Source organism: the organism of the source record quoted next (assembly GCF_019968955.1).
Source record: "MAG: Porospora cf. gigantea A chromosome Unknown PgA_NODE_61_length_49732_cov_346.92, whole genome shotgun sequence".
Lineage (NCBI taxonomy): Eukaryota > Apicomplexa > Conoidasida > Eugregarinorida > Porosporidae > Porospora > Porospora cf. gigantea A.
Genome location: NW_027151801.1, coordinates 1 through 24,132, shown reverse-complemented (window position 1 = coordinate 24,132; position 24,132 = coordinate 1). Strand labels below are relative to the sequence as shown.

General features: G+C 53.7%; 14 protein-coding genes across 21 annotated transcripts; 6 read left to right on the top strand and 8 right to left on the bottom strand.

The window, feature by feature from the left end:
• Positions 1 to 27: 27 nt before the first annotated feature.
• Positions 28 to 1,397, bottom strand: KVP18_003931 (uncharacterized protein; the record flags this gene model as incomplete). The annotated part of the gene is made up of 2 exons (XM_067956074.1): positions 28 to 1,240; positions 1,300 to 1,397. The coding sequence occupies 2 exons, from the start codon at positions 1,395 to 1,397 to the stop codon at positions 28 to 30; spliced, it is 1,311 nt and encodes a 436-aa protein (XP_067807320.1).
• Positions 1,398 to 1,478: 81 nt separating this feature from the next.
• On the bottom strand, positions 1,479 to 2,249 carry KVP18_003934 (uncharacterized protein; the record flags this gene model as incomplete). Its single annotated transcript, XM_067956079.1, has 1 exon — positions 1,479 to 2,249. The coding sequence occupies one exon, from the start codon at positions 2,247 to 2,249 to the stop codon at positions 1,479 to 1,481; it is 771 nt and encodes a 256-aa protein (XP_067807325.1).
• Positions 2,250 to 2,495: 246 nt separating this feature from the next.
• Positions 2,496 to 3,335, top strand: KVP18_003936 (uncharacterized protein; the record flags this gene model as incomplete). The annotated part of the gene is made up of 1 exon (XM_067956084.1): positions 2,496 to 3,335. The coding sequence occupies one exon, from the start codon at positions 2,496 to 2,498 to the stop codon at positions 3,333 to 3,335; it is 840 nt and encodes a 279-aa protein (XP_067807330.1).
• Positions 3,336 to 3,408: 73 nt separating this feature from the next.
• On the bottom strand, positions 3,409 to 4,416 carry KVP18_003950 (uncharacterized protein; the record flags this gene model as incomplete). Its single annotated transcript, XM_067956106.1, has 1 exon — positions 3,409 to 4,416. The coding sequence occupies one exon, from the start codon at positions 4,414 to 4,416 to the stop codon at positions 3,409 to 3,411; it is 1,008 nt and encodes a 335-aa protein (XP_067807352.1).
• Positions 4,417 to 4,464: 48 nt separating this feature from the next.
• KVP18_003929 (uncharacterized protein) lies at positions 4,465 to 5,244 on the bottom strand (the record flags this gene model as incomplete). The annotated part of the gene is made up of 1 exon (XM_067956071.1): positions 4,465 to 5,244. The coding sequence occupies one exon, from the start codon at positions 5,242 to 5,244 to the stop codon at positions 4,465 to 4,467; it is 780 nt and encodes a 259-aa protein (XP_067807317.1).
• An 89-nt stretch (positions 5,245 to 5,333) lies between these two features.
• KVP18_003942 (uncharacterized protein) lies at positions 5,334 to 6,141 on the bottom strand (the record flags this gene model as incomplete). 2 transcript variants are annotated; one of them, XM_067956093.1, is made up of 2 exons in its annotated part: positions 5,334 to 6,107; positions 6,136 to 6,141. In XM_067956093.1, 2 exons carry the CDS (start codon positions 6,139 to 6,141, stop codon positions 5,334 to 5,336), a joined length of 780 nt encoding a protein of 259 aa, XP_067807339.1. The 2 variants fall into 2 exon arrangements, with proteins under 2 accessions (XP_067807339.1, XP_067807338.1); XM_067956092.1 differs by lacking the exon at positions 6,136 to 6,141 and having other exon boundaries at positions 5,334 to 5,837.
• A 53-nt stretch (positions 6,142 to 6,194) lies between these two features.
• On the top strand, positions 6,195 to 7,592 carry KVP18_003951 (uncharacterized protein; the record flags this gene model as incomplete). 2 transcript variants are annotated; one of them, XM_067956107.1, is made up of 1 exon in its annotated part: positions 6,195 to 7,592. In XM_067956107.1, the coding sequence occupies one exon, from the start codon at positions 6,195 to 6,197 to the stop codon at positions 7,590 to 7,592; it is 1,398 nt and encodes a 465-aa protein (XP_067807353.1). The 2 variants fall into 2 exon arrangements, with proteins under 2 accessions (XP_067807353.1, XP_067807354.1); XM_067956108.1 differs by having other exon boundaries at positions 6,231 to 7,592.
• A 311-nt stretch (positions 7,593 to 7,903) lies between these two features.
• KVP18_003938 (uncharacterized protein) lies at positions 7,904 to 8,866 on the top strand (the record flags this gene model as incomplete). 2 transcript variants are annotated; one of them, XM_067956086.1, is made up of 1 exon in its annotated part: positions 7,904 to 8,866. In XM_067956086.1, one exon carries the CDS (start codon positions 7,904 to 7,906, stop codon positions 8,864 to 8,866), a length of 963 nt encoding a protein of 320 aa, XP_067807332.1. The 2 variants fall into 2 exon arrangements, with proteins under 2 accessions (XP_067807332.1, XP_067807333.1); XM_067956087.1 differs by having other exon boundaries at positions 7,916 to 8,866.
• Positions 8,867 to 8,931: 65 nt separating this feature from the next.
• Positions 8,932 to 9,966, bottom strand: KVP18_003941 (uncharacterized protein; the record flags this gene model as incomplete). 2 transcript variants are annotated; one of them, XM_067956091.1, is made up of 1 exon in its annotated part: positions 8,932 to 9,966. In XM_067956091.1, the coding sequence occupies one exon, from the start codon at positions 9,964 to 9,966 to the stop codon at positions 8,932 to 8,934; it is 1,035 nt and encodes a 344-aa protein (XP_067807337.1). The 2 variants fall into 2 exon arrangements, with proteins under 2 accessions (XP_067807337.1, XP_067807336.1); XM_067956090.1 differs by having other exon boundaries at positions 8,932 to 9,930.
• Positions 9,967 to 10,070: 104 nt separating this feature from the next.
• Positions 10,071 to 10,505, top strand: KVP18_003946 (uncharacterized protein; the record flags this gene model as incomplete). The annotated part of the gene is made up of 1 exon (XM_067956101.1): positions 10,071 to 10,505. The coding sequence occupies one exon, from the start codon at positions 10,071 to 10,073 to the stop codon at positions 10,503 to 10,505; it is 435 nt and encodes a 144-aa protein (XP_067807347.1).
• A 208-nt stretch (positions 10,506 to 10,713) lies between these two features.
• KVP18_003930 (uncharacterized protein) lies at positions 10,714 to 19,134 on the bottom strand (the record flags this gene model as incomplete). 2 transcript variants are annotated; one of them, XM_067956072.1, is made up of 1 exon in its annotated part: positions 10,714 to 19,134. In XM_067956072.1, the coding sequence occupies one exon, from the start codon at positions 19,132 to 19,134 to the stop codon at positions 10,714 to 10,716; it is 8,421 nt and encodes a 2,806-aa protein (XP_067807318.1). The 2 variants fall into 2 exon arrangements, with proteins under 2 accessions (XP_067807318.1, XP_067807319.1); XM_067956073.1 differs by having other exon boundaries at positions 10,714 to 19,041.
• Positions 19,135 to 19,546: 412 nt separating this feature from the next.
• On the top strand, positions 19,547 to 20,260 carry KVP18_003944 (uncharacterized protein; the record flags this gene model as incomplete). Its single annotated transcript, XM_067956095.1, has 1 exon — positions 19,547 to 20,260. The coding sequence occupies one exon, from the start codon at positions 19,547 to 19,549 to the stop codon at positions 20,258 to 20,260; it is 714 nt and encodes a 237-aa protein (XP_067807341.1).
• Positions 20,261 to 20,333: 73 nt separating this feature from the next.
• Positions 20,334 to 22,909, top strand: KVP18_003933 (uncharacterized protein; the record flags this gene model as incomplete). 3 transcript variants are annotated; one of them, XM_067956078.1, is made up of 3 exons in its annotated part: positions 20,334 to 20,386; positions 20,415 to 22,149; positions 22,184 to 22,909. In XM_067956078.1, the coding sequence occupies 3 exons, from the start codon at positions 20,334 to 20,336 to the stop codon at positions 22,907 to 22,909; spliced, it is 2,514 nt and encodes an 837-aa protein (XP_067807324.1). The 3 variants fall into 3 exon arrangements, with proteins under 3 accessions (XP_067807324.1, XP_067807322.1, XP_067807323.1); XM_067956076.1 differs by having other exon boundaries at positions 20,380 to 22,191; XM_067956077.1 differs by lacking the exons at positions 20,334 to 20,386; positions 20,415 to 22,149 and having other exon boundaries at positions 22,337 to 22,909.
• Positions 22,910 to 22,912: 3 nt separating this feature from the next.
• Positions 22,913 to 23,902, bottom strand: KVP18_003955 (uncharacterized protein; the record flags this gene model as incomplete). Its single annotated transcript, XM_067956112.1, has 1 exon — positions 22,913 to 23,902. One exon carries the CDS (start codon positions 23,900 to 23,902, stop codon positions 22,913 to 22,915), a length of 990 nt encoding a protein of 329 aa, XP_067807358.1.
• Between the last annotated feature and the right edge of the window lie 230 nt (positions 23,903 to 24,132).

Genomic DNA, 24,132 nt, shown 5'->3' with positions numbered 1-24,132 from the left:
CTAGGCTTTTCATCTGGTAATCCCAGTTCACTCGTAATCGTCGTCAGACGACATCTCATAGGGGTTTGATGGTATCTTCGGCAAGGCCTCCAACGTGAGGCGGTCTCCTTGATTTCTGCAATCGTTCTCATTGATAATAATCCAGTTATCGTCCACATCCAGCAGGTGGGAGCTCCTACGTGCCTTCGCCTGAAGTACTCGCTGCCAGCAGCCCTTTAATTTCCGCGTCACTCTGTCAATGTCGTGCAGAGTCCACTGATGGGCGAACTCGCAATCATCATCATCCTTTACAACAACGTAGCGATAGACAACGATTTCAGTCCGTTCGACAGGAGGAAATAACTTGACGGTGGTTGAGTAGGTGCATGCCTTACCAGCATCTTCGGGATCCAGTTCCATTACAGGGATTTGTCGACGATCGCCCTCATTCAAGATGTGGTCGTTGGTATTGTGGAGGATTACTGCCCGCCAGTCCCTGAGGTCGTGATGCATGTTTTTAATCTCCTGCGCAGTGAAATCTCCAAGTTCTGGCCTGTTACCCAAAATTGCAATCTTCACGTCAGATCCTTTTTTTTTCTTGTACTGAGCGTTGAACCGAAATGTCATGCTGACTCCGTCAGCCACGTCGTCAATCACCAACAAATTCGTGGCAGCCAGCACAGTGAAGTCATCAGAAGCGCACTCCTTACTGCTTAACGACGACTCTTGACGCAGTCGCGAGCGGTTGCGCGAGCGGTTCCCGCTCGAGCGGTAGGGGCTCTCCTTGCTGCTTTTCGTACGTGACGGTGGTGGTTCAGGGAACCGGTCGCTTAGGGACGACCAGTCACTCAGGGACGACAATGACCTGTTGTCGCGGGCTGGGCTGAGGATAGAATGTCGCTGCATCTCTTGCCATATCCCTCCATGAGACGAGCTTCTATCGCACGAGAGAGAGCTGGAGGACGAACGCCGACGTCTTCGGCGTCGGCGACTTTGCTGTCCAGGTTTCGCAACGGTACCCTCACGACGGACTGAGCGCAGAGAGCTACTGCATGACGCACTGCTTTGAGGCCGCCACCCGTCCCGCCGCCCATCGGAGACGCCGTGCAGAGACCGGGAGGAAGGCACGAACTGTTCCGAATACTGGCAGGCCTGCATCAAACCGCGTCGCATACGGTGGTCCGTCTCGGAGGAAAGGTAGTGAGTGGAGTAGACATATGGATACGTAGGACACATATGCCGTTGCTCATCATCCGCGTATCTGTGACTAAATGTGGGAGAGGAGCATGTTGTAGATCTCGCATTTAATAAACAACATACTGTGGAAGGGCATACGTTGCAGGTATATGCGTCACGTGGACAGGGTAGAAGGGAAATCGCGTACGATTGCGCTCCTCGTCTGACGATTCGTCTCGCATTGGAAATACGGATATCCGTGTGCAATGTGCAACCCCACAGAGCATCAAAATATCTCATGCACAGAAACTTCACGAATTATGTTAATAGCCGGCACTCGCGGCCGCTCCGTCACGCAGAACCCCCAGTAGTGACGAGGCGCCGAATCTGAAGTTGTTTCTCGTTACCCAGCCTTCTCCCATGATATCCTCTGCTAAGATAAGGTAGAACTTGGTGTCGTCATAGGATTTAATACCCCCCGCACCCTTGAATCCTACTGACTTCCCCATCTCCTTGATGACCTCAAGCATCGCTCGTGCCGCTTCTGGAGTGCAGTTCACTGGGACCTTTCCTGTGCTGGTCTTGATGAAGTCCGCGCCTCCACTAATAGCAGCGCGCGAGGCTTCCTTAATGAGATCCACGTCCTTCAGTTCACCGCTCTCAATGATGACCTTCAGTATGGCGGTGCCGCATGCACCTTTCACAGCCCGCACGAGCTCCTCCGCCCGCCGCAAGCCGCCGTCTTGATTCTCGATGATGTCTTTGTAGTCTACAACCAAGTCGACCTCGTCAGCTCCAGCGAGCACGCTGTAGGTAGTCTGCTCCAGGACCTCATCACGAGCCATGTCGCCCTGCGGGAAGTTCACAACTGTGGCCACGGTTACTCCAGTACCTTTGAGCTCCTCTGCGCACTGCTTGACGTGAGCGGGGTACACGCAGACTGCGGCAGTGTAGGGTTTGGCTGCTAGGGACTTCTTAACCAGTGCGGAGATGTCATGCGGGGTGTCGTTCAGGTTGAGGCTTGTGTTGTCGATGAGCGAGATGCCAAGAGCCTTGATTTCGCTGGCAGTGACCGTCTTCAGAGAAGCGACCATACGTGTTGAAATTTACATAGTTTATCTGACTATGCTCTCCCCACAGCTATTGTGCTGAGCATAATATCAATGACGCGTAACCACGTGGTTCTACCTCTTAGATGCCGGGTCGTCCGTCTGTCCCGATTTCGTAGCAGCAGGTATGTTTAGTGAATAAGGATTTTTCTGGGCTGAGCAGGGTTCTAGTCGGACCTGGATCGGTTTTTGTGAATCAAAAAAGAGATATTTCGGTAGTTTTCGAATCTGATGCTATTCCGCCCTCTAATCCTCTGGCTGTGGTCAGTCATGGTTCGTCTGTGGACGTCAGTGGTGTTGTTCATCTGGGGACCACCCAAGCCCCCCTCTCGCCCTGTGTTTCCTGCTGATCTCACTGGTGAAGAGTATCTCGATATGGAAAGGAGGTGGCTGGAAGAGCGGTTTTCTAGGCTGGTTCACGATACGACCTTAACCGATGAGGATATCCGAAAATTGATGAGTCCTCGATCGTCAGAGTTCTCGCTGTCGTGGCCTAGCACACCTCGCTGCTCAGATGACATAGATCTGCGCCTGCTTCAATTTTCAGAGGAGAGTGACTCTGATAGCCCTGACCAAAAGACTCGCAGCGGGAGACCAGAGTTGCTGCCCGATTTCTACGTTGACGAGTCGAGCGATGAGGGTATGATGAGCGCCCCAATGCAGGTGGATCTACGCACAATTCCCTCCGTGGACCTCCCTATAACAGCAGAACCTCCCACTTGGACGTGTCCCCGCTTCCAGCACTGCTGTCACGCCCGTCAAAGGCATCTGGAGAACGTCGCTAAAGCGGAGGAGCTCGAGCGCATTCGCCAAGCGGAATTAGATGCGAAACGAATCTGGATGGACAACTGTCGCCGCCGCCGTGAAATTACCGAGGGGCCTACAGAAGCGCCCTCTTTGTCCTCTTCGTCCTCCTCGTCGGAGTACGAGGAGGTGCGACTTACTCCAGAAGAGCAAAAGCAGCTACATAACTCGTGGGTCATGGCGAGCGTCATGGACCGCGGTTTGTTCGCGGCCTGCCCCTGTCCCGTGGACACCAGTCATGTACGTCGTCGCAAAGTGAAGAAGTAAATCTACTGTCATTCGACAAGGATTTTTCCGTCACCGCTGTCAATCGTCGCAAAATGAAGAAGTAAATTTACTGTCATTCCACAAAGATTTTTCCGTCACCGCTTTCAATCGACCCAATCACCCATAGGGGTGTGACGTCTCGTAGCGCAAGGACGCCTTCAGGGGCCACGGCTATCAGCAGCCCGCCTGAAGTCTGCGGGTCGAACAGCGCGTGTAGCAGAGGGTGTTGTCCCACTACGGAAGTTCCGTAGTGGGCACGGTTCGACAATAGGCCACCTGGAAAGGTCTGCAGTCCTTCAAATCCATCCATCAGTGGAAGCGCGTCCATCGTGATGCGCGCTTGAAATTGCGAAGTGATCATCTCCAAGAGGTGACCGGCCAGACCGAAACCCGTTACGTCACTCATTGCGTGTACGGCAGGCACCTTGCTTCTCAGGCCCTGACCTGCTTGGTTGAGCGTGGTCATCCACTTGATGGCCTTAGACAGGGAGATGTGGTCCACGGCACCTCTCTTGTGGGCTGTGGTGATCACCCCAGTTCCCAGAGGCTTGGTCAGGCACAACACATCGCCATCGCAAGGCGTACAATTGCGGATGACTTGGTCAGGAGAGGGAAGATAGCCCGAGACTGTTAGGCCAAAGACTGGCTCATGGCCCGTGATGCTGTGGCCGCCACCAATACAGATCCCAGCTTCTTCGCATTTCTCCTGAGCGCCGGCAATGGCACTGGTGGCCAACTCCAGGGGTAAGGTGGCAGGCCACATCAGCATTGCCAAAGCTGTTACTGGCTGCCCTCCGACGGCGTAGATATCGCTGATGGCGTTAGTGGCGGCGATCCGACCCCAGTCCTTGGCATCATCGACAACGGGCGTGAAGAAGTCTGTTGTGTTCAGCAGCACGCCTCCTGATGGAAGTTGGACAGCACTTGCATCTTCACTGCCTTCAAAACCATTTAGGGCGGGGAAGCTAAGTGCTGCGGCTGGGACCTGCGGGACACCATCAAGGATCGAGGTCAGTGCTTTCTGGGGCAGCTTACAACCGCAGCCACCAGCAGTGGTAGTGGCAGTCAACTTGATCACCATCCGAAACAGGAGTTTTAAGCAGTTACATACGCGCGTTGAAGGGTACATTTACACGAGGACTGGAAGGTCACTGAAGTCGTATGCGAGACACAGATAGCACCTCTCTAGGTTATGCGCTGGCGAGGTCGCGCCCACGAGGTCACACAGAAATCCATGCATCATTTGGGGGTCGTACTTGTCGGTGCTTCCAGTTCGAAGGTGCTCGCCACAGGCTGTCAGGCGGTTCATAGTGACTTGACCAGCGGCTTTAACGTCGTCTGCGAGTTGTCGAAGTCCTGCCTGCCACGTATCGGGTTTATCGTACACACGGAAGTACCGCTGTACTACCTCATCCTCGTCTTCTGAGCAGGTACTTGGGGAACGGCCAATGACCATGAATGTCTCAGAACTCATCTCTTCGTACACGATATCCTCAACCATCGCTTTCTCTGCCTCCACCACCTCCACAGTGCCGTTCAGCTCCTCAAGCATTTCCTCAAGAGCTTGGAGCTGCGCATCCCTCACATGTTTTGCTGCTAAGAGCTCTTCGTTGGCCTCTTGCCACTCAAGCACTCGCCATCGCTCCAACTCGTCCGCCCTGTACTTCTCGAGCACCTTGTCGGGGTCGGCCGCAACCTCCCTCAAGACATCAGGCTCGCGTCTCAAGGAGGTGAGTTCCGCTTGCAGAATGTCTCGCTCAGCCTCGGCTTTTTGAATTCGTGCATCAAGATCCTGGGATTTCATTTGCTGGTCATACACCTCGCGCTCCTTTTGCGCTAAGAGGGCCTGATAGTCCTCTTCGAGGCGTCTGACGTCTTCCCGAAGTTCAGGGTCTCTATCCAGCGCCATGAAATCGTCAAATCTAACGTGGTCTCAAGGGATGTCACATTTGGCTCTATCAATACTGTTGCTATCAATACTCAAGGCAAAGAAATCAGTCACAGGTCGACTTCCGTAGACGACGAACACATTGTAGACGGAGATGACTTCAAATATCCCAAGCGCTTTTTAAGAGAAATGTGGAACTCGCGGAGAAGGCAGACCAGGTGATAGAAACTGCAGATCTCGTTCATCTCCGCGACAATTGGGAATCTCAGGTTGCGAGCGTAAGCCACAACGTAGTTGTGTCCCCGAAAGCGCTCATATGGATCGCAGTAGGGCCTTAAAAACGCCAGATGAGAGAACACGGAGAATGCCGGCAGCTGCGTCTCGTCCAAGACGAGGGCCACGCGCTTTCCAGAACCGGTAGTCATTGTTAACGAAGACGATGGAGGTGCAATTTCCAACGTGATTTGCTGGCCGACCAGCATGTATTGCTCTGAGTCCTCGCGGTCTCGAGCAACAGCAGTTACAAATGCCGGTTGGGGGGTTTTGAACTTCCGTAAGCACTCAATCTTTCCCTTTTTGATCGCAAACTTCTCAAGAGGTGACTGCGGCTCCATACGGAACAGATCCGAGAGCCAGGAGCCTCGAGGGGGTCTCGGTACTAGTGGACGCAAAGGCGGAACGGCTACATCGTCAGTGAATGAATCATCACTTTCCGGCAGGTGGGGCCTTTCCCGCTCGGAAGCTGGTCTATGGACACGAAGCATTGACCAGAGGCTCTGTGGAACGTCGATTTCGGAGGATATGGACGGAGCTGAGATTAAGTCGTATACACCCGGAGGTAGCAGACTTGTCCGGTCCCTTCCGGCTTCTGCTGAGCGTTCAGGCTGAGTCTCACTCCAGCGAGAAACTCACGCTCATCAAATGCTCAAATACGCGGCGGCACCTAAGGCTGACCGGTGGTGACGCACTGAATGGTGTTGCAGACCCCAATCCAAATCAAGATATTCATGATCCCTTTCAGATCGCTACTCTTCCTAGTCCCACTGGTTACCTCTTCGGAGAGCGTGCTGAGCTTGACTAAGGACGCTTTCGATGGGTTCATCAAAGAAAACCGGCAGGCTCTCGTGAAGTTCTACGCTCCATGGTGCGAGTTTTGCAAGCAGATGGCTCCAGAATACGAGGCCGCAGCGGAGGAGCTGAAACATAAGGTAGTGTTCGCTGACGTAGACGCCACTGTCGAAACGGAGCTAGCTGAGCAGTTTGGAGTGTCTGGGTACCCCACTCTAAAATTCTGGAGCGATGGCAACTGGGAGGACTACAAAGGTGGACGGACCAGGTCGGAGATCATAGACTGGTTGACGCTTATGACGGGAGACGCCTACGAGATGCGCGACTCCTACGACGCTGCCGTAGAAGCGTCAAAGGGCCAGAAGTTCACGATAATCGTACAAGCCCCTGCGGACAGCGCCCTCTTTGAGGCCGCTCTCGCAGCGGCCAGCCGAAACCGCACTATTGGAAAGTGGATCTTGGTGCACTCACCGGGCCAGTTCGTGACGATGATCCGAGAGGCTGACGGCCAGACGATCAAAGAGGTTGGTCTGACAACTGAACAAGATGTGGTGGATTTCGTTAAACAAAACAAGATTCCATACTTCGGCCCTATAAACGGAGAAACGTTCCCCGACTACTCTGAAACGGGGCTGGAGTTCGTGTGGTTCGTCGGTGACAAGGCGGCGTACGTTGCGGCCCGGGACGAAATGCTGGCAGCGGGGAGGGCCCTCAGCGGCAAGCTTAGCGTGGTTTGGCTCGACATTGAAGAGTACAAGGTACACGCGGAGAACATGCTGAACGCGTTTAAGAATCCGCAAGTCGTCCTGACGCTAGGCGACCACAGGTTCGTCTATGACCAACCCCAGATTACCTCCGATGGCGTGGTTCACTTTGCCGAGAGAGCGCTGCGTGGCGATGTGAAACGCGATCTGAAGTCGGAACAGGTTCCAGAAACCAACAGTGACGCCGTGAAGGTCGTAGTGGCGTCTCAGTTCGAAGAAATGGTCTTCCGAAAGGACAAGGACGTGTTCCTCGAGATCTACGCCCCCTGGTGCGGCCATTGCAAGAAGTTCGACCCCGATTACACCAAATTCGCAGAGACAGCCGCCAATTCCCGAGTGATTCTGGCTAAGCTAGACGGCACTGCCAATGAAATCCCTGTGGAAAACTTCCAGTACAAGGGCTTCCCCACAATATACTTCGTCAAGGCTGGCTCAACGGTTCCTGTTGTGTACGACGGGGCCAGATCGTATGAGGGGTTGAAGGAGTTCTACAACGAACACTCCACTGAGTGGAGCGACCAGAAAGAAGAGCTTTGATATCACATGTCGCGCTGCACGAACACGCTTCACGCTACACAAAAAGCAGTACGATTTCACGCGGTTTTTATAAATCCCTCACAAAATGTGGGGGGGGTTGCCACAGAATCACACATATGCCAACGGATGTCCGGCAGCGGAAGAATAGAGCAGGTGCCAGCTATGAATTTGGCCTTGTGTGCGGTGGTGCGCTCGAAGAACGGAAAGAGATGCCAATATCGAACACTCCTTCCCATTTTGGACGTGGTTCGGAAGATATCGCCCCTAGTCGCCCTACGACGACTGTGACGGCAAAACTCCTATGGTCCCTAATGTTTCTATGCATGACAGTCTCGTACAACTTCACGACCACCACCTGGGTGCTTCCTGGATACCCGTACCCAGGAGCAACTCTACTCGCGCAGCTGGCGCTATCGATTTTGTTCCACATACCAGTGTCCTACTTCGGACAGTACACCAAGAATGAGTTTCTGCAGAAGAACGTTCCTGTCATACAGTTTTCCTTTTATACCCTGGTCAAGGTCATCCCTGGCACCTTTCTCTTCGTGGGCGCCAACTTGATGGCCTTCAAACTGCTTCATCTGATTGGTCTGGAGCTTGCGGACGTCACCAAGAGTCTCACGCTGTTCGTCACCGCCTTACTCCAGCAGTTTTTGCTCCATAAGTCCACTCCTGTGGTGTCTTGGATCGGCGTGTTTATTACCGGCTCCTCCTTCTTTCTTATCCTAGGCAAAGTGGACGTCCGACCTCTGTTAATCGGGCTCATTGCTACCGGTTTCTCATCCGGTAGAACCGTCGTCAGTGCCCGGCAGATGAAGCACGTTGACGGTCAAGGAGGAGTCATGAGCTTTTACAATGCCGTTACGGGGCTGCTGTTGATTCCCTTCTATGTCTGGCTACTCGAGTACGACCCATCACGTGGACACTACCCATTGGAAGACATCATCACGGGGAACACGCCAATCGCGCTGCCGGCATCTGCTGTAATCGGTTTCATTACCAACGTCGTAGCCTTCGGTTTTATGGGTATAGTGACACCCACCACCTACAACCTTGTCTCACAAGTCAAGCAGTTGTCCACTGCCATGCTTGGAATCCTCATAAACCCTGCCAGTCAAACCAGCACAGTCATCATTCCCAACGTCATTAAGTTCTGCGGCGGCGTTCTCTACGTTGTTGGAAAGAACATGGGTGCCGCGCCACAAGCTGAAGACAAGCACTTTCTGACGGACACTGAGACTGAGTACGTGTCAGCGACTCAGAAGTACGTCTAGAGTCCAGAGACGCCACATCACTGAGTAGGGTCACCAAAATCTTACATCACCAAAATCTTACATCGCTATACATAATGCTCGGAGTCCGTTGGGGTTAGGAAAAATTCACCTTCCTTTTCTTTGGTTCCTGGAATTGCCTTGCCGGCGACATAAAGCACCCCTCCTCCGAATTTGATGAGGTTCGGTCCGATGACATCCAGCCGCTGACTCAAAGGATTGGTGTAAATGCCCAACAAAGCTGTGGTGAAAAGCTTGATCTCTGATACGAGGTTGTAGGTGGCAGGAGTGACAACTCCCATAAAACCGAAGGCTACCGCGTTGGTAATGAAACCGATTACAGCAGAGGCCGGCAGCAGGATTGGAGTGCTCCCCGTGATGATGTCTTTTAATGGATTGTGTCCATCAGATGGGTCGTACTCGAGTATCCAGACATAGAAGGGAATCAGCAGCAGCCCCGTAACGGCATTATAAAAGCTCATGACGCCGCCTTGACCGTCAACGTGCTTCATCTGCCGGGCACTGACGACGGTTCTGGCGGATGAGAAGATGGACGAAACCACGGAGCTCGCGATGTTGATTGGTTCTACCAAGTGGAAGACCAGAAAAAACGAGCTGCTGGTGACTGCAACTCCTATCCATGAAACCCAGGTATTACCCCTGCCAAGTAGCAGTTGCTGCATTACAGCGGTGATGAGCAGCGTTAAGGCCTTCACGACATTCAATAACTCCATCCCGACGACGTGGAGCAGTTTGAATATCATCAGGTTGGCGCCTATGAACAGCGAGGTGCCCGGCAACACCTTGGCCCAGGTGTAAAAGGAGAACTGTATGACAGGAACGTTCTTCTGCAGAAACTCATTCTTGGTGTACTGTCCGAAGTAGGACACTGGTATGTGGAACAAAATCGATAGTGCCAATTGCGCGAGTAGAGTTGCTCCTGGGTACCGGAAGTCGGGGAAGACCCATTTTGCTGTCGAGTAGTTATATGTCACATTGGCAGCAACGAACAGGCCAGACCATATCAGCTTCCGTCTGAGAGATTCGTCGCCATCTTCCTTCGCCATTCCCAGAGAGGAGGAAGCCTGTGAGTACGGCTGCATGGTGTGCACCTCGCACTATAGCGGAGTTCGCACTACGTCAAGTGATGCTGGGCTGATTTAAACAAAAGGGGTAGTGTTGACCGGATTTCCCATTATTTCTTTGAATGATTCACTCGTCTCGTCACCTAACGCTGGAGGATTTGGAGACCGAGTACCTGGAGGGCGTCGCCAGGCAAAAAATGGAGCTGCTTATGGGTCTGCCGTCTCCTCCAGACACGCTTCCCAGCCTCCGCCCTAAACCTGAACCATCCTCGGCCGTGTTGTCACCTCCGAACCGACGCTGCCGAGTTGGCAAGATTAGATTAGCCATGGGCGTCGTGTGGACGTTTACGGCACTGACTCGTCTTGGGCCTTCATCTTCGGAAGTTGTCGGGTCGGTGTTCTTCTCGCTGGTTAAATTGGCTCGATGCACTCTCAGAGCCATGGTTTTGGTGCCGACTATGCTCTGCGTGAACCTCGCCCTGACACCAATGTTGTTCGTATTAAGGTTGTTGATGCTCTTATCACGGTGGGCTGCTCGATTTCTATCGAAGGTTTAACAGGTATTTGAAAGACTCAAAGAGCCTACGTGCGAATGATGTTCAAGTTTTAACTTAAGGTGTCAACAACTTGGCATTGTGAAAGTAATGTGTATGAAAGGCGACATCTCGGCATGCAAAGCATCAAACCACAGGTGAAGGATTACGTGCCAAAGCGTCTACGGGGTGCAAGTCTGCAACTTAAACATACGTAAGTCCAGTTCACATGTCACTTGGTGAAATCCGACACGCCTATGCTGTTGGTGTCCACGCTTGCTAGCTTAAATGCACTCCCAGAATATGCTTCGTGGGCGAGGTGCTCCTTCCAAAAGCCAGTAGAGCACTCGAGCACCTTGCATTTGCGGAAGTCGATACTTCGTTCGTCCTTTTCGTCCTTCTTCTTGTTCGGGAGAATCTTGAAGGGTTTGATTTCGTAGGGGGCCGCGTTCTCTGGTGGCTTGCCGCAGAGACCCTTCTTGTACGCCTTCGTAGAGTCGGAACTGATCTTGCCAGCGTTGAACTTATACACGAGCTCAATGCCGTTTTCGTTGAGGTACTTTCCGATCCCATGTGGTCTATTGTCCTTCCAGTCACCGTCGTAGAAGCGGGGCGTTCCAGATCCTAGCGGCCTGTCCTTGTAGACGAACTTGCCCTTCCCGACCTTCTTGCCGTTCTTAAACTCTCCGTGGTACTCGCCATCCTCCTGCTTCAATGAGCCGCGACCGTGGGGGACGTCGCCATCCCACCGACCTTCATAGACCAGTGCTCCGTTCATGTAGAGCTCACCCATACCCTGGCGTTTGCCATCCACCAGGTCGCCGGTGTAAACAGTGCCATCGTTCATGGCTACCTGCCCGGCACGACCGTGGAACACGTCCGAGTTGAAGTTACCGAGCATCATCACCTTCTTATCAGCAGTGCGAACCGCTCCCACTCCATGCCGGCTGCCCACCTTGTAGTCGCCCTTGAACGACGAACCGTCGTTGAACGTAATCTTGGCAAGGCCGTTGGGAATGCCGTTCTCCAGAGTGCCTACGAACTTCTGGAAGGGTTGTTGGTGAGCCAAGTCCTTATGGATCCGGATCTTCGTCTTGCCGTCAGCGAGCTTGTCGTCCTTGAAGTGCCCTTCAATGGCGATCTTGCCACCGTCCTTAGTTAAGAGGCCGAAGCCATCGCGCTTCCCCTTAACGAACTTTCCGGCGTAACCGACGGCGGTAGCGTTGTTGGCTCCCTTAACCATAACACCAGAGCCATGGGGAACGCCACTGTCGAACTCACCATCGTACTGCAGCTCGCAGCCGTAGCATACCAATCGACCAGAACCATGAGGCACGCCACCTCGGACCTCCCCAGTGTACTCGTAGCCGCGGGCATACTTGATGTTAGCGGGAGAGGCGGACATGCCGGCGACGTCCATATTCCAGCGGGAGAAGGGCAGATACTCCTTCTCGGCCGCACGTACGGAAGCGTGAGACTCAGTGAACTCGGGACCGGCCTTGTGGCGAGCTGCATCGAAGTCGAGGTTGATGGCAACACGGGCATCCCTCCCATGTTCACCCGAAGAGGTAGAGTTCGACACGCTCTCATTCGAAGACTTCTTGAGCAGGCACTCTAGCAGGCGCTGGTCGATGTCGGGCCTGGAGGCAGAGGGCTTCTCGCCGCAGTGACCACCAAACGTACCTGACATAGATACGATGTGATCAACTGCAGTATCGTGCTCCGAGGTGGAGCTCGAGGAGGAGCTGGAACTAGAACTGGAGCAGGTAGTTGTTGGCTTATCGATCATAGTCAGCGTTCCTTTTCCGCAAGGTTCGTCATTTGCGAAGGTTCCTTCGTACTTCCATCTCTTGCCCGTCTTCGTGTCCTTGAAGTAACACACACCTTCACCCCAACGCATACCGTTGGCGAATTCACCGCTATAAGCTAGCTGTCCGTTGCTGTCGTAGAGTCGACCCTTGCCGTGGTAGCGGTCCTTGACCATATCTCCTCTGTACTTACCCGACTTCGGTTTGCGAGTGCCGGAAGTGATCACTGATCGGGAAGAGGAGGAGGAGGTATCCTCAGAGGCAAGGTCCACCGAAGGTGTGGTGGGAGGTGTAGTAGGATCGTAGCCGTATCGAACAGTACCATCGAAGAAGTCATTGTGTGGCATGTCCATCTCGTAGTTCTTGACAACCGACTGCCATCTCTCCAGATACTGCGGAGCAACCCTAAAGGTCAAGGGCATGACGTTAACTCGACCATCGAATGACTCGATTGATCGGTCTTGCTCCGAGACGGGGAAATTATTCGCGTATCTCGCCTCAACAGTGTGACCGATAAGGATAAGGTAGGCGATGATGTTTTTCGGATCGTTGGGGAGGGCGGTCTGGATGACGTGTTCGAACTCGTCGTCTTCGTTTCGGATTACATAATGGTCATCCACATGGAACTGCTGGTTCTTTCTGAACACCAGCTTTCCAGTCATGCCCTTAAGCATAACGTTGGACGCGGCTCCTGCGGGCAGATGGGGGTCACAAGAAACCTCAATCTTTTGGAAGGCGGCAAGAGGCACATACCAGCCGTGCACCTGCTGCCAGTGGTTGGAAGACTGGAACTTGCGGGTTGCGTCATTGCTAGTGGGCATCAGAATCTTGATCGAGCTGCCGCTGAGCTTGAGGCAACAGGGAAGCCAGTCGGGCTCCGCCTGGAAGTCAGGCTTGCCATGGGCGTCAGCGCGGTACACACGGACAAGGGCTGTCATCGCCGTCAGCGGATCGGGTCTCCAGGGCGAGCTTGGGCCTCGGAGCATCTGTGAGCCAGTTACATAGTGGAGCACAGTGCGGTAGTAGTTTCCAGCGGGGTTTTCGGGCCTGAAGGAGGTCATCTTCAGGGCGTGAACGATATCCATGATGATATTCTGAAGGTAGTTCACTCCTTTCTTGGACGTGGACTTTGACAGCACAGCCTCCTCAGTCGTCAACCAGTGCTCCAGCTCCCTACGCCACTTATAGAATTGGGCGTTGAGGTTGGGCTTTCTGCAGATTTGCGCCGAGCTGACGTTCATCGGATAAACGAAGTTGTGAAGCTGCTGCAAGTACGCCTTCTTACCTTCCAAGAGACGCGAAGCCAGCAGTCTGGTTTCAGCCGTGTCGCCCTTCCAATCAGCGATGTCGCGGTTTAGCTGGGTTGCGTAGAGGGTGGAGTCGTTATACGCCTTGTACCATAAGCGCACAGAGTCCAGGTTGTGTTGGATTTCAGCGATCCGCGTCTTAATTCTCTTCTGAATCTCTAATCTGAAGGCGCTCTCAGCCCGGGGAAGGTGCTGATTTCGGAAATGCGTGTGATCTCTTTCCGACAGAGGGTTGACGAACCCCTGCTCCGAGACGACACTCACTCCATGCTTCTTCCAGAAGGACACAAAGTCAGCGTTGGTCATGAGTGAAGGCCAGACGAACTGCAGGGCCCCAGGGTTCTCGAGGGAGTCGAACTTAGCGTCGAGCTCACCAATGCGGGCGTTCAGCAGCCGTATGTTCTCCTGGAAGTTGGGATCCACGCGGTAGACACCCTCGACTGGGTTCACACTCTGCACTACGGTACACGAGACGGGTTCCTGAATGGTATCGTGGTGGAATGGCTTGCCGGTCATGTAGAAGGCAAAGTCAACAAACCATCTAATGCAGTGGTAGTAGTACTTCACGAAGCCTGTGTAGTGCTGTTCGGGGAGAACGAATTGGTAGTTATCCGTCTGAGAAGGGTCGATGTCGATGCAGGCGTCGTTTTCGTCGCGAAGAGTCATCCAACTGTACATGTCAGGAGTTCCATCGTGATTAACTGGGAAGTGAACGATACCCGTCTCCTCGCATCTAGCGCCGACGTCCACACGAATCTTTGTGGAGCTGCGGACAGTCCATGAGACTTCATACGGAGCCGAGGCCGTCAGGAATCCGCGATGACGCAGATAGAGGTCTCGGCGGACGTGATCATATACCACCTTGATGTTCATGGGGTCGATATCGAACTTCTCACCGCGGGGAGACTTCACATGGAATTGACGGTAGAGGTCAGGCGAGTGCCCCTTCTCGACCTTTAGCCACAAGTACCCAGGCACAGAGCACTCAGCGCTTGTGGAGGCGTGGCTTCCTACGTGAGTGGAGGAGCCGGCGCTGGACTGCGTAGCTTCATCACAAGGCAGATGCGAGGAGGTCTTCAGCTGGTACTTAAGACCGCTTCGAACTGCAGGTCCTTTGACTGTAATAGTCGAGAGATGGGGGTCGTACCGGACAGAATAACCATGGCCCTTATTCTTCAACTTGACGTCTCCGAACTTAGGCATGAACTTAGGGCTGGTATAAAGAGAGAGGAACGAGTCATCATCTTGAGGGTGCTTGACGCCCATATTGTTTCTGAACCCGTGGTTGACGATTTGGATGGTAGCCGCCAAACGACCGATGTCCACGTTCTTCTGGTCGTAGAACTTCTTGAAGTCCATCTGTACAGGAAGATCCGTGTCGACGGAGCGCTCAGCGTGAGTGGGCTTGGACACAAAGAGTGTCTTGTGCAGGTCGAAGCGTCCCTTTTCGAAATGGCCAGCTAAACTGCGCATGTACTGAGTGAAAGAGGGCAATCGGATCTTTCCGGGGAAATGCAATCCAACCTCGTTGTTAACCAAGAGCACTTTCTGCACCTTGCTGTCTCTGACGACCTGTCCCGCGCTGGGATAGAAGAAAGACACGTTACGGTGACCAGAGAGGACCTTTCCAGATTGTTGGAAGAAGAACTTCACTCTTCCCAAGATAGTATGGGGCTCAGACAAGACGCGAGCCGCACTGAGAGTCCATGAGCGAATGATGAGTCCCATAGCCTTCAAACTGCTGCCCAATCCTCTCAGGGCAACGATGAAGCTACTCAGGTTGAGGCAGAGGACTGCGACAACCACCGCAACCATAGCGAGGACGGAAGACGTAGAGTTGGACAGGATCTGCACATTCTTGTTACCGAGGATCAGGACCAACAGCATCATGCTCTTCATGAATTCGGACATCATGGGACCGGTGAAGATCTCGACGGCGGTCGCCCAGCCTCGGGTCCACCAGAAATCCGCGCCTACCACTGCGTGGTAAGGGTCCGTGACAGCCCGACGAAGTACGCCAGCACATCCGAGCATGCATGCGTCGTCCTTCTGTTGTTTCATACGGAAGAGCTGGGCACGCATCGTATCCTTGGCGAAGGGCCAAACGGAGAAGTCCTTCTCGCAGCGCTTTTCAGTAGCGGCCTTGCTCTTCAAAGTGTTCTCCCGCATGGCCATCCATCTGGACCACGTAGTCGCGCCTGACAACAGAGCCGACGGCAAGTACACCAGAGACATCAGGAAGCATATCCCGCAGCCCACGACCAAATGCCAAACGCCTGTATCCTCCTTCCACATAGAAAGAACGGTGATGAATGCCAGCAGCATGACTCTCTCAAGTATCCAAAAGAAGGGGTTGCCCCTTTGAGCACGATAGTACATCCACTGGTAGCCTTCTGCAGAGAGGTACATTTTCCCGTTTCGAGAGCCACTCTCGGCAGCCTCCATTAGGACGGGCTGCAGGTGCTCCTTGGGCACGTACACCGACTGCTGCTCCATCACCTGCAGGTAGGTCGTCAAGTGCTTCAGCTGGACGTCGGCGTCCACCTTGAGATCAGTGTCGTAGGGAGACGTGAGGTTGTAGGTAACATCAGCTACCTTGGCGCGGGGCCACGAGCTGTAAACGCCCACGTTCTTGTTGTCAAATTGCTGAGATGCGTAGACTTCGTCATTGAGCATGACTCGGACGGCACCATCGTGGGACCGGAGCTTGACTGACCTCTGTTCGTTGGTCGAGCCTACAGGTTCGTAGCCGTCCTTGCCGCTGACCGACTGAGGATTCGCGGAGCATAAAGGCGACGACAGAGGAGTAGCATCGTTCTCAAAAGTCAGAGCTCGAGTGCCATTATCCTTGGTCGAGCGTAGTACAGGAGCAGCCGACTTGATTTCCATCCTAAAGAGATTGCCAATGAGGGGGATCCAGCTGAACTTATTGTAGGAAGCCTTAATTTCGTTCGCGGAAGCGAAGTGGTAGCCACCGAGTTCGCGCGAGTACACGAATCGCTTTCTATCGTCCTTCTGAGCGTTATGCTGGATCAAGACGATGCTGCCCAGAATAAGATGTAGCAACGGAACCAGGCAAAAAACTGAGCCGGCAACCATCCATAGCACATTGCGGGAGACGGTCTTCCCATAAACCTCGGCGGAAGCAGTTTCAGGTAGTCCTGAGAACAGTAGACCAAGACAGGTCTGACTCAGGCAGATGAACGTGAAATCGCCAATGAAACCCCAGAAGCGCTTGGGCTCTAGCACGGCAGGGAAATCCTGACGAAGCTCGAAGAAGCTATCCGAGGATTTGCTCTTGAGATAGGCCACCCAGAGGATACCGTATCCGACAGCAGCGGCGCCAATAGCGGCAGTTACAGTGAGGAGGGCGCAGACGAAGTGCTTCATACGGACTTCATACTTCATGCGAGCCTCCAGCTCCCGAACCAGCTCTGATCGTACATCGAGCATGTCCTTGCTGCTACGCGCCAGCGTCAGAAGTGACCTCACAGCTGTGGACTCTTGTACATCCGCAGCGATGTGCTTGAGGTGAGTATCCATTCCAGCAGTGGGCGTCCAGTTACCGCTGGCGTCCCGAGTTAACATTCCAATCGAGCTGCTAAGTTCGCTGGCAGCCTGCTCGAGGCTGGTGTCCAGCCACTTAGAGCTGCGCTTGAACTCCGCATCAGCGTCTTCATCGAATCTATACTTCGGGACGTTTTCGCCGTCACCCTTGTAGCTATTAGAGCCAGGAGCTACACGCTTGTCAGTCATGGAGCGCTTGTCGAAAAAGTTGAAGCTCCGATCCCACGCTTTCCCATTGTTGCACAACTCGCATTCGCCAGAGATATTCTGCAGGTTCCAAGGATGGAATTCATACGAAAACAACTCAAATCCTTCAGGCACGCCGTTGATTCGGTTGGTCACGGAGGCGAACTGCAGCAGACTGGAGTTTCCGAGGAAACTACCAGCGCCCTGCATAGAGAGGCCACCGGAAATCAAGCCGAGCGACGTGGCGAGCTTTTTGAGCGGGCCGAGCTTCAGCTTCTCGTGTGTACGGTCAACGACGAAGAAGTACTCCTCCGCAACGGGGTTCTCAGGAGTGCTGACAGCAACCCGGAACCGGTGCTTCTCGCCAGCGGGAGTGTAAAAGTAGGGGGACACTCCCTCCTGGTCCACCGCGACTCCATCAACGGTAACCTGTGCTCTCCTGTTGCTGGGATCCGCCTTGAAGGACATCCAAGAGACGTCGGGCAGGTCACCTCTGAAGCCTTCGGAAACGACGTAGTCACCCGGAACGAAGGGGTCGAATTTTCGATCAAAGGATGCCCCAACAGGGGTCAGGTCGCTTAGAAGGGTGGAGCCGCCGAGCTGCCTTACAGCGGTCAGCATGTAGCTAGCCTTATTCTTACCGTCCGCAGATACGGTGTCGACCTGGACATTGCGCGAATTGGCTGAGCGAGGGAAGCTGATGCTATGAGAGGCGCTTCCGACGTGCTTCTTGCCATCAATCCAGATCTCAGTACCATCCTCCACAGCGAAGTCCAGCGCGTCAGCGCTCACATCGAAGGAGGAGGCGCCTGAAGGACAACGAACGAAGTATGCCATCTGGTGAGGCGCAAATTTCGGGTCAAGCCGCGCTCCATCAATGTTGAGTTTACCGAGGTAGGGGTTGCTAGAGGGTCCAGACACCACAGTCAGGGTGTAGTTCCCGATAAAATCTCGATCTCGGTTCGTATAGTAAACGGTAACGTCCTTCGCAGTCCCTATCTTCTGGTCAGGACGGATGACTGTCCAGGCAGCGGAGTCAGTGCAGCCGGATTGCGCAGTGGGCTTGTCAAAGCACACGAACGTGCCAGGAAGACCAACTATGGCAGCGTTGAGTGGGATGTTCTTCTCTGCGGTTACGTTGAGGGCAGAGTACTTGTTGGTGAAGGCTGTGTTGACTTGAACCTCCTCCAAAAAGAAGACACTCTTCAAACGAGGAGCGGGCGCCTTTTGATCCAGAACCTCCGCAACAGTTCCAGTAGAACTGGAATCGCGAGACGACTTCGCATGCGTCTGCTGGTTCGGCACTGCAGTTGTGGTGCTCGTGGGCGCCGCTTTCAAGACCGGCTTGTTGGCCTTCGCCGTCTCCTTCACAGCATTTGTAACTTTCGTAGTGGAAGGAGTGGTGGTGGTAGTTGGCTTGGTGGTGGTAGTTGGCTTGGTGGTGGTGGTAGTGGGCTTGGTCTTAGGCATCGTTGATGCTTTAGTTGTAGTCTTGGCGACGGTTGTGGTCGTAGTCTTAGGTACGGTTGTGGTTGTTGTGGTGGTTGTTGCGGCAGTCGTAGTGGTCGTGGTAGTGGGTGCTCGAACCCGCTTCTCCACAGTAGATCGCACCTCCGACTTCGTCAGCAGAGCTGTCGGTGTAGAGTCTTTCAAGTCTGGTGCGTCAGTTGCTTTAGCACCCCAAAGCTCCATGGGGGCTGAGATTTTATTGACATCCAGTGGCTCCGCTGAACTCACCCATAGAAGGGAAAATACGACTAGAAGTGCGCGGTTGTATCGATTCATTTCGGCTTCTCTCTATCCACGCCGAGTAGGTGGTATTAAAGGAAATGACGGAATTTTACTTGCTAATACATGATTTTGTGGGCTACTGGCCGCTAGGTGGCCACCCCAAGCACATCCATCTAGGGAGGGTATAAAAAGCTCACAGAGGCAACACCGAATCCGTTCTCGACCACCACGAACCGCGCTCGTCGCCTCCGATTATCACGTTTAAACCGGCCGACAGATGCTTCGGCAGGTCCCAGCACAAAGAAATCTCGGAGCATGTCGACAATGTGTCGGCGTCACTGTCTGATCGCCGGCGAGGAAACAGTTTGGAGAGCAGCTTGGACATCCAGGAAGGGTCCTTACTTAGGCACGCAGTCGAAACGGGTAGCAGTGAACTTTCGGTCATCAAAAATCTCGATTTCTACCGATGTTGTCCGTGGTGAGTGAGGTGCGAGTACCCCGACTGAGAGAAGAGAGAAATATCGGCAACAAGGTGGTGTTTATTCTCGAGAAAGCGCACCTGGAGCTCACTCCCCACCGGCTAGGTTTCACGCTGCTGAACTCCACGGAGCATCACGGCTTAATACAGGAGAGCGGGCGGCATCCAGCTGATTTCAGACCGGACATTCTGCACCAGTGTTTACTGTCGTTGCAGGACTCGCCGCTGAACAGATCAGGACGACTAATCGTTTACATTCGGACGGCAAACAATGACGTCATCGAGGTTCATCCTCAGGCTGACATCCCCAGAGGCTACATTCACTTCACGCATATGATGGTGTCTCTCCTTCTGAAACGCCGTGTTGGAGCGACCACTGCGAATCTATCGCTGCTGCAGATGGTTAAGGGGGAGTTCGATGCGCTGTTGCCGGCAGGGTGTCGTCGGGTTGGATTGTCCGTTTCCGGAGAGGATGTGCAGTCGCTGACGACGTACGTGAGTGATTTGGTCAAGGAACAGGAAGAGTCGAAGAAACCAGTGGTCATTGTGGTAGGAGCCGTGGCCAGGAGTGATCCTACAAACAAGGACGAATGTGACCTAGTCGAAGATACAATCCGAATTTCTAGATACGGTCTTTCAGCCGCACAGGCAATTGCGAAAGTGCTCAACGAGTTCGAGCATCTGTACGACTTGTGCTCCTAGCGTCGGAGCGCCAGGAAGGTGCAGAAAGTCTCTGCTGGAGGTGACGTGACTAAAGTTTATTTTTCGATTTGTTATGCGAACCGTGTCTGCTGAGGAGGCGTCGGCCCTCGTTGAGGCACATGGAACGTAGGCTGTTGGCACTCTCACGAATCAGAGCACTCGCTCGGGCAATTAGAAGCAAATCGCTGAAAGACGTGTTGAAGGTCTGCAATCAACTGCTGGGTCTTCTCCGGCACTCAGACGAGATGCTCTGTGAGGAATACTTTCGTGTTTACGAAGGAGTCTTCGTGGAACTTCAACACGTCATTGGATTTCTCAGAGAAACGACTGCCCGACCCTTCGAGGAGCTGTATGAGGTGGTTCAGCACGCGGGCAACGTGCTCCCTCGTCTATATATGTTGGCCACAGTAGCGTCGTTGCCGGAGGAAGCCAGCCCTGACCTCTTGTGTGACATCATCGAGATGCTGAAAGGTGTGCAGCATCCTATGCGAGGAATATTTCTCCGGTACTACTTCTTCCAGTGTATCCGAGACAAGGGCGCTGTCGCCTGCGATGAGAGCAGCGCGTTCATCGCAGCGTACACGCGTAACGCAAAGGACGCAGCCACTCTTTGGGTGCGTCTCCGCTTCCAAGGGGCCTCGGCCAGCGACGCGAAGCTGATGGCTGATTGGGAGGCAGCCACCCCGCTAGTCCTTGTGCATGTAGTGTATTTGTGTGAGTTGGAGCTGGCTGACGTCGACGTTCATCGTGGCTTCGTTCTGCCGCTGCTAGAGTATCTGGAGAACTCTCCAGGACTGAAGAAGCTGCCGCAGGCGCAGGAGATACTGATGGAGACGCTAGTCACGCATCTCCGTCCTACACGTGTAATCATGGCGGTGGCCGAGATACTGGCCTGCACAGTTAAGCTGGAGCCCGATGTTCGGATTCGGCAGGCGCTATCCACGCTGATGAACCGCGTTGCAGACTTCGTTGAGGACGAGCGACAGGTTAAGGAGAGCCTACGAGCAGAGGTTCCGTGCTCTCTGATGGCTGTGTACGGCGAGAACAGAGCCCCTGACGCCAACTCACTGAAGGAGGATATATCTGACGAGACAGTGGACGTTGGCCATTTACTCACCCTTATGCGAGATCACGTTCAAGAAGTGCTCGAATGCACAATGGACGAATCTGCGCCAAAGAAGATGCCGCTGGCTTCAGCTCTAGACCTGCTGTGTTGCTACGAGGCCTTCGTGCTGCGTTTGGCTCCAGAACGCGCAGATCTCATCAACGAATGTTACCATGCGCTGCATACGCTTCTGGATGGAGTCGGAAACGACGCTGATTCCTATTCCAGTGTGGTAGAGATGCTTCAGCTCTGCGGGCTACGCATGCTACCTGAACTCCACTACTTCCACCTCTGTCTCCAGCGGCGGTTTTTGGGATCCTCATTTGCCACTGTCTGGCGCAGATTATTACAGAACTGGGAGGAGAACCCGGAGAGGTTCCTCTTCACTCCCAGCACCATGCTGTCATTTACACTGCACTTCAAGGAGGGACTTACGCAGGACAGTCTGGATGACCCCCAGGAGCCTGATGAAGAGGTCGTGCTCTGCACCGAATTAGTCGTTATCCTCCTACAGCGCCACCTGACATCCGAGTGCGTGTCCCCTGAGAACCTCATCCAATTGCTTACCGAGCTGCAAACGGAAGGTCGCGAGCTCTCTAGGGACTTCGTCTTCTACTCGCACCCGGCGTTTTTCCGACTTATGCTCGCCCGCTGCTGTGAGGAGCCGGTCATGAAGGAGTGGCAGGGAGAGGAACCGGCGATTCGGTCGCTGGCGCCTGTGGATGTGTGCGACTCCAGAGACGCTCTGCTCTCGAATGAGTTCGACTCCGCCAACCGCGAACTTGTAGACGTGGGAACTGGGACTTCGCATGACTCAGACGTTTAGCTGCATCGCCAACCTTATCGACGGGCTAAAATCCGCCGATCTGGGCGCTGTAGCTCACCAATTGCTCTGTGAGGCTTGCGAAGCTCTCTGTGGGGCCGTTCGCAGACTACCGAGCGAGTCTGTGCGGTCGCTGCTTGAAGAGTACATGGCTCAGAGCATTGACACGCTGAAGGAGGACGTTCCCGAATGCAGCCAGCTTCAAGCCTTGGCACTCTCAGTAAACTGTATTGTTGAGTCTGGGGACACGCTGGAAGCTGCATTCTACGAGTCGATAGCGGCGGAGATCGCGCTGCACTCCACGAAGCTACTCAGACGCCAAACACAATGCCAAGCTCTCATCATAGCAAGTCGCCTCTTCGCTGCGAATCGCTACAGACAAGACAACGCAAGGGCACTGGAGTGTTTGCAGCGAGCCTTGAAGATCGCGGACATATCCTTCCAGTGCAATGTAAGCACTGCGTCCTTATACATGGAATGCCTTGAGGCCTACGTGTGCTTCTACGAGGGAGGCAACGAGCTTATTTCCGGCACACATGTCGTGAACCTGCTGCACCTCACTCGAAACAACCTCGAAATCGCGGTGAAGAAGACGGCCGCCTCTGCCGCCACGAAGAAGGACTCTGTCGCACATTGCTGGCGGCACTTCGAGGCCTTTGTGGAAGAGATGAGTGTAAAGGAGAGCACGCGGTCCCTCGTGAAGGCAATGAACGTTAAGTGACGGTTACCTGCGGTACACAAAAATGGGCCGGTTAAATCCGCTGGATCCCTCAAACGTTCCCTCCGATGCGGAGTTCTCCTGTCGAAATGTTCCCATAGATGGCACGAAGACCGTGACGAAGGTGAAGTGCAGCTGATCAACGAGGTAGTCATGGAATTGATGTGGCTTCAGGTGTATATTCATAATCGTCTGTCGGGTTTCAGCTGTCTTCTTGTTGCTGTAGCTTTCCCAACGTTGAGGTTCCAGTGCAAAGTGGCCTCCTTCCACCAGCAGCTCATGGGCCAATTCAAAGAGCTTCTTGACGCCGAAGTCGCCGTAGTGCAGATGCAACCACTTGGTCAGCGAGAAAGCGGACACGAATTCGAAACGGCCGGCGAAGGCTGTTGTTTGTTGCCGGCGCTGCTCAGTCGTTGATCTCACAAAATTCTCTGTACGAAGCTCTATATTGAACGGGAAGATGGGTGCCTCTCTTGGCAGGCGGTCCAACTCGAAGCTTTTCCAGGTCTCTCGCGTTTCGGATAAAGAAGGAAGCCACTCTCGAATCGAGAGGAGTTCATCGTGCCACGAAACGCGTGCAGGATCGGATAGGGCCCAGTCGACATCCATACGCATCCGTCGGATCAGCCAGGATCCCTGGTTGACTAGCTTATAATCGATGTCCACTCCTACAACCCAAGCCGCGCCGAATCTGGATGCTAGCATGATTGCCGGGATACCGTTGTTGCAACCGACATCCAAACAACGCTTGCCGCGAAATCCCCCTGGAAGTACCTTCTCCAGCATCTGAAACCGCACATCTAATGGCACCTGAATCGTGCCTTTACCATGCCTGTAAGAGAGGTAATAGTTTGCGTAGTTACCGAACGTGTAGACCATTCGACCTTTCTCCTTTTGGCCGCCGTTCACAAGGCCGAACACATTTAGTTCGCGCTGAAGGCGAGAGCCCTTCTCGCCAGGGAGGTCGTCGTCGTCACGAGGACGTTTTCCTGACATCTCTGTGATTTCGCCATAATAGCAGCAGGAGCGCCATCGTCGTTAAAGTCGTTGACATTGAAGTTGCACATAGAGCAGTATACATTAAAATCAATAGCAGCCTACACCCTCACAAACGGGAGGGTCGATCGTGGGTATGGATGAAATCGGTGGAATCGTGGGGAAGAGCGTGTAAGGAGGGAGTTCAGTGGTGACCAGACCAGGATAGTAGCAATCCATGTCCCCTGAGA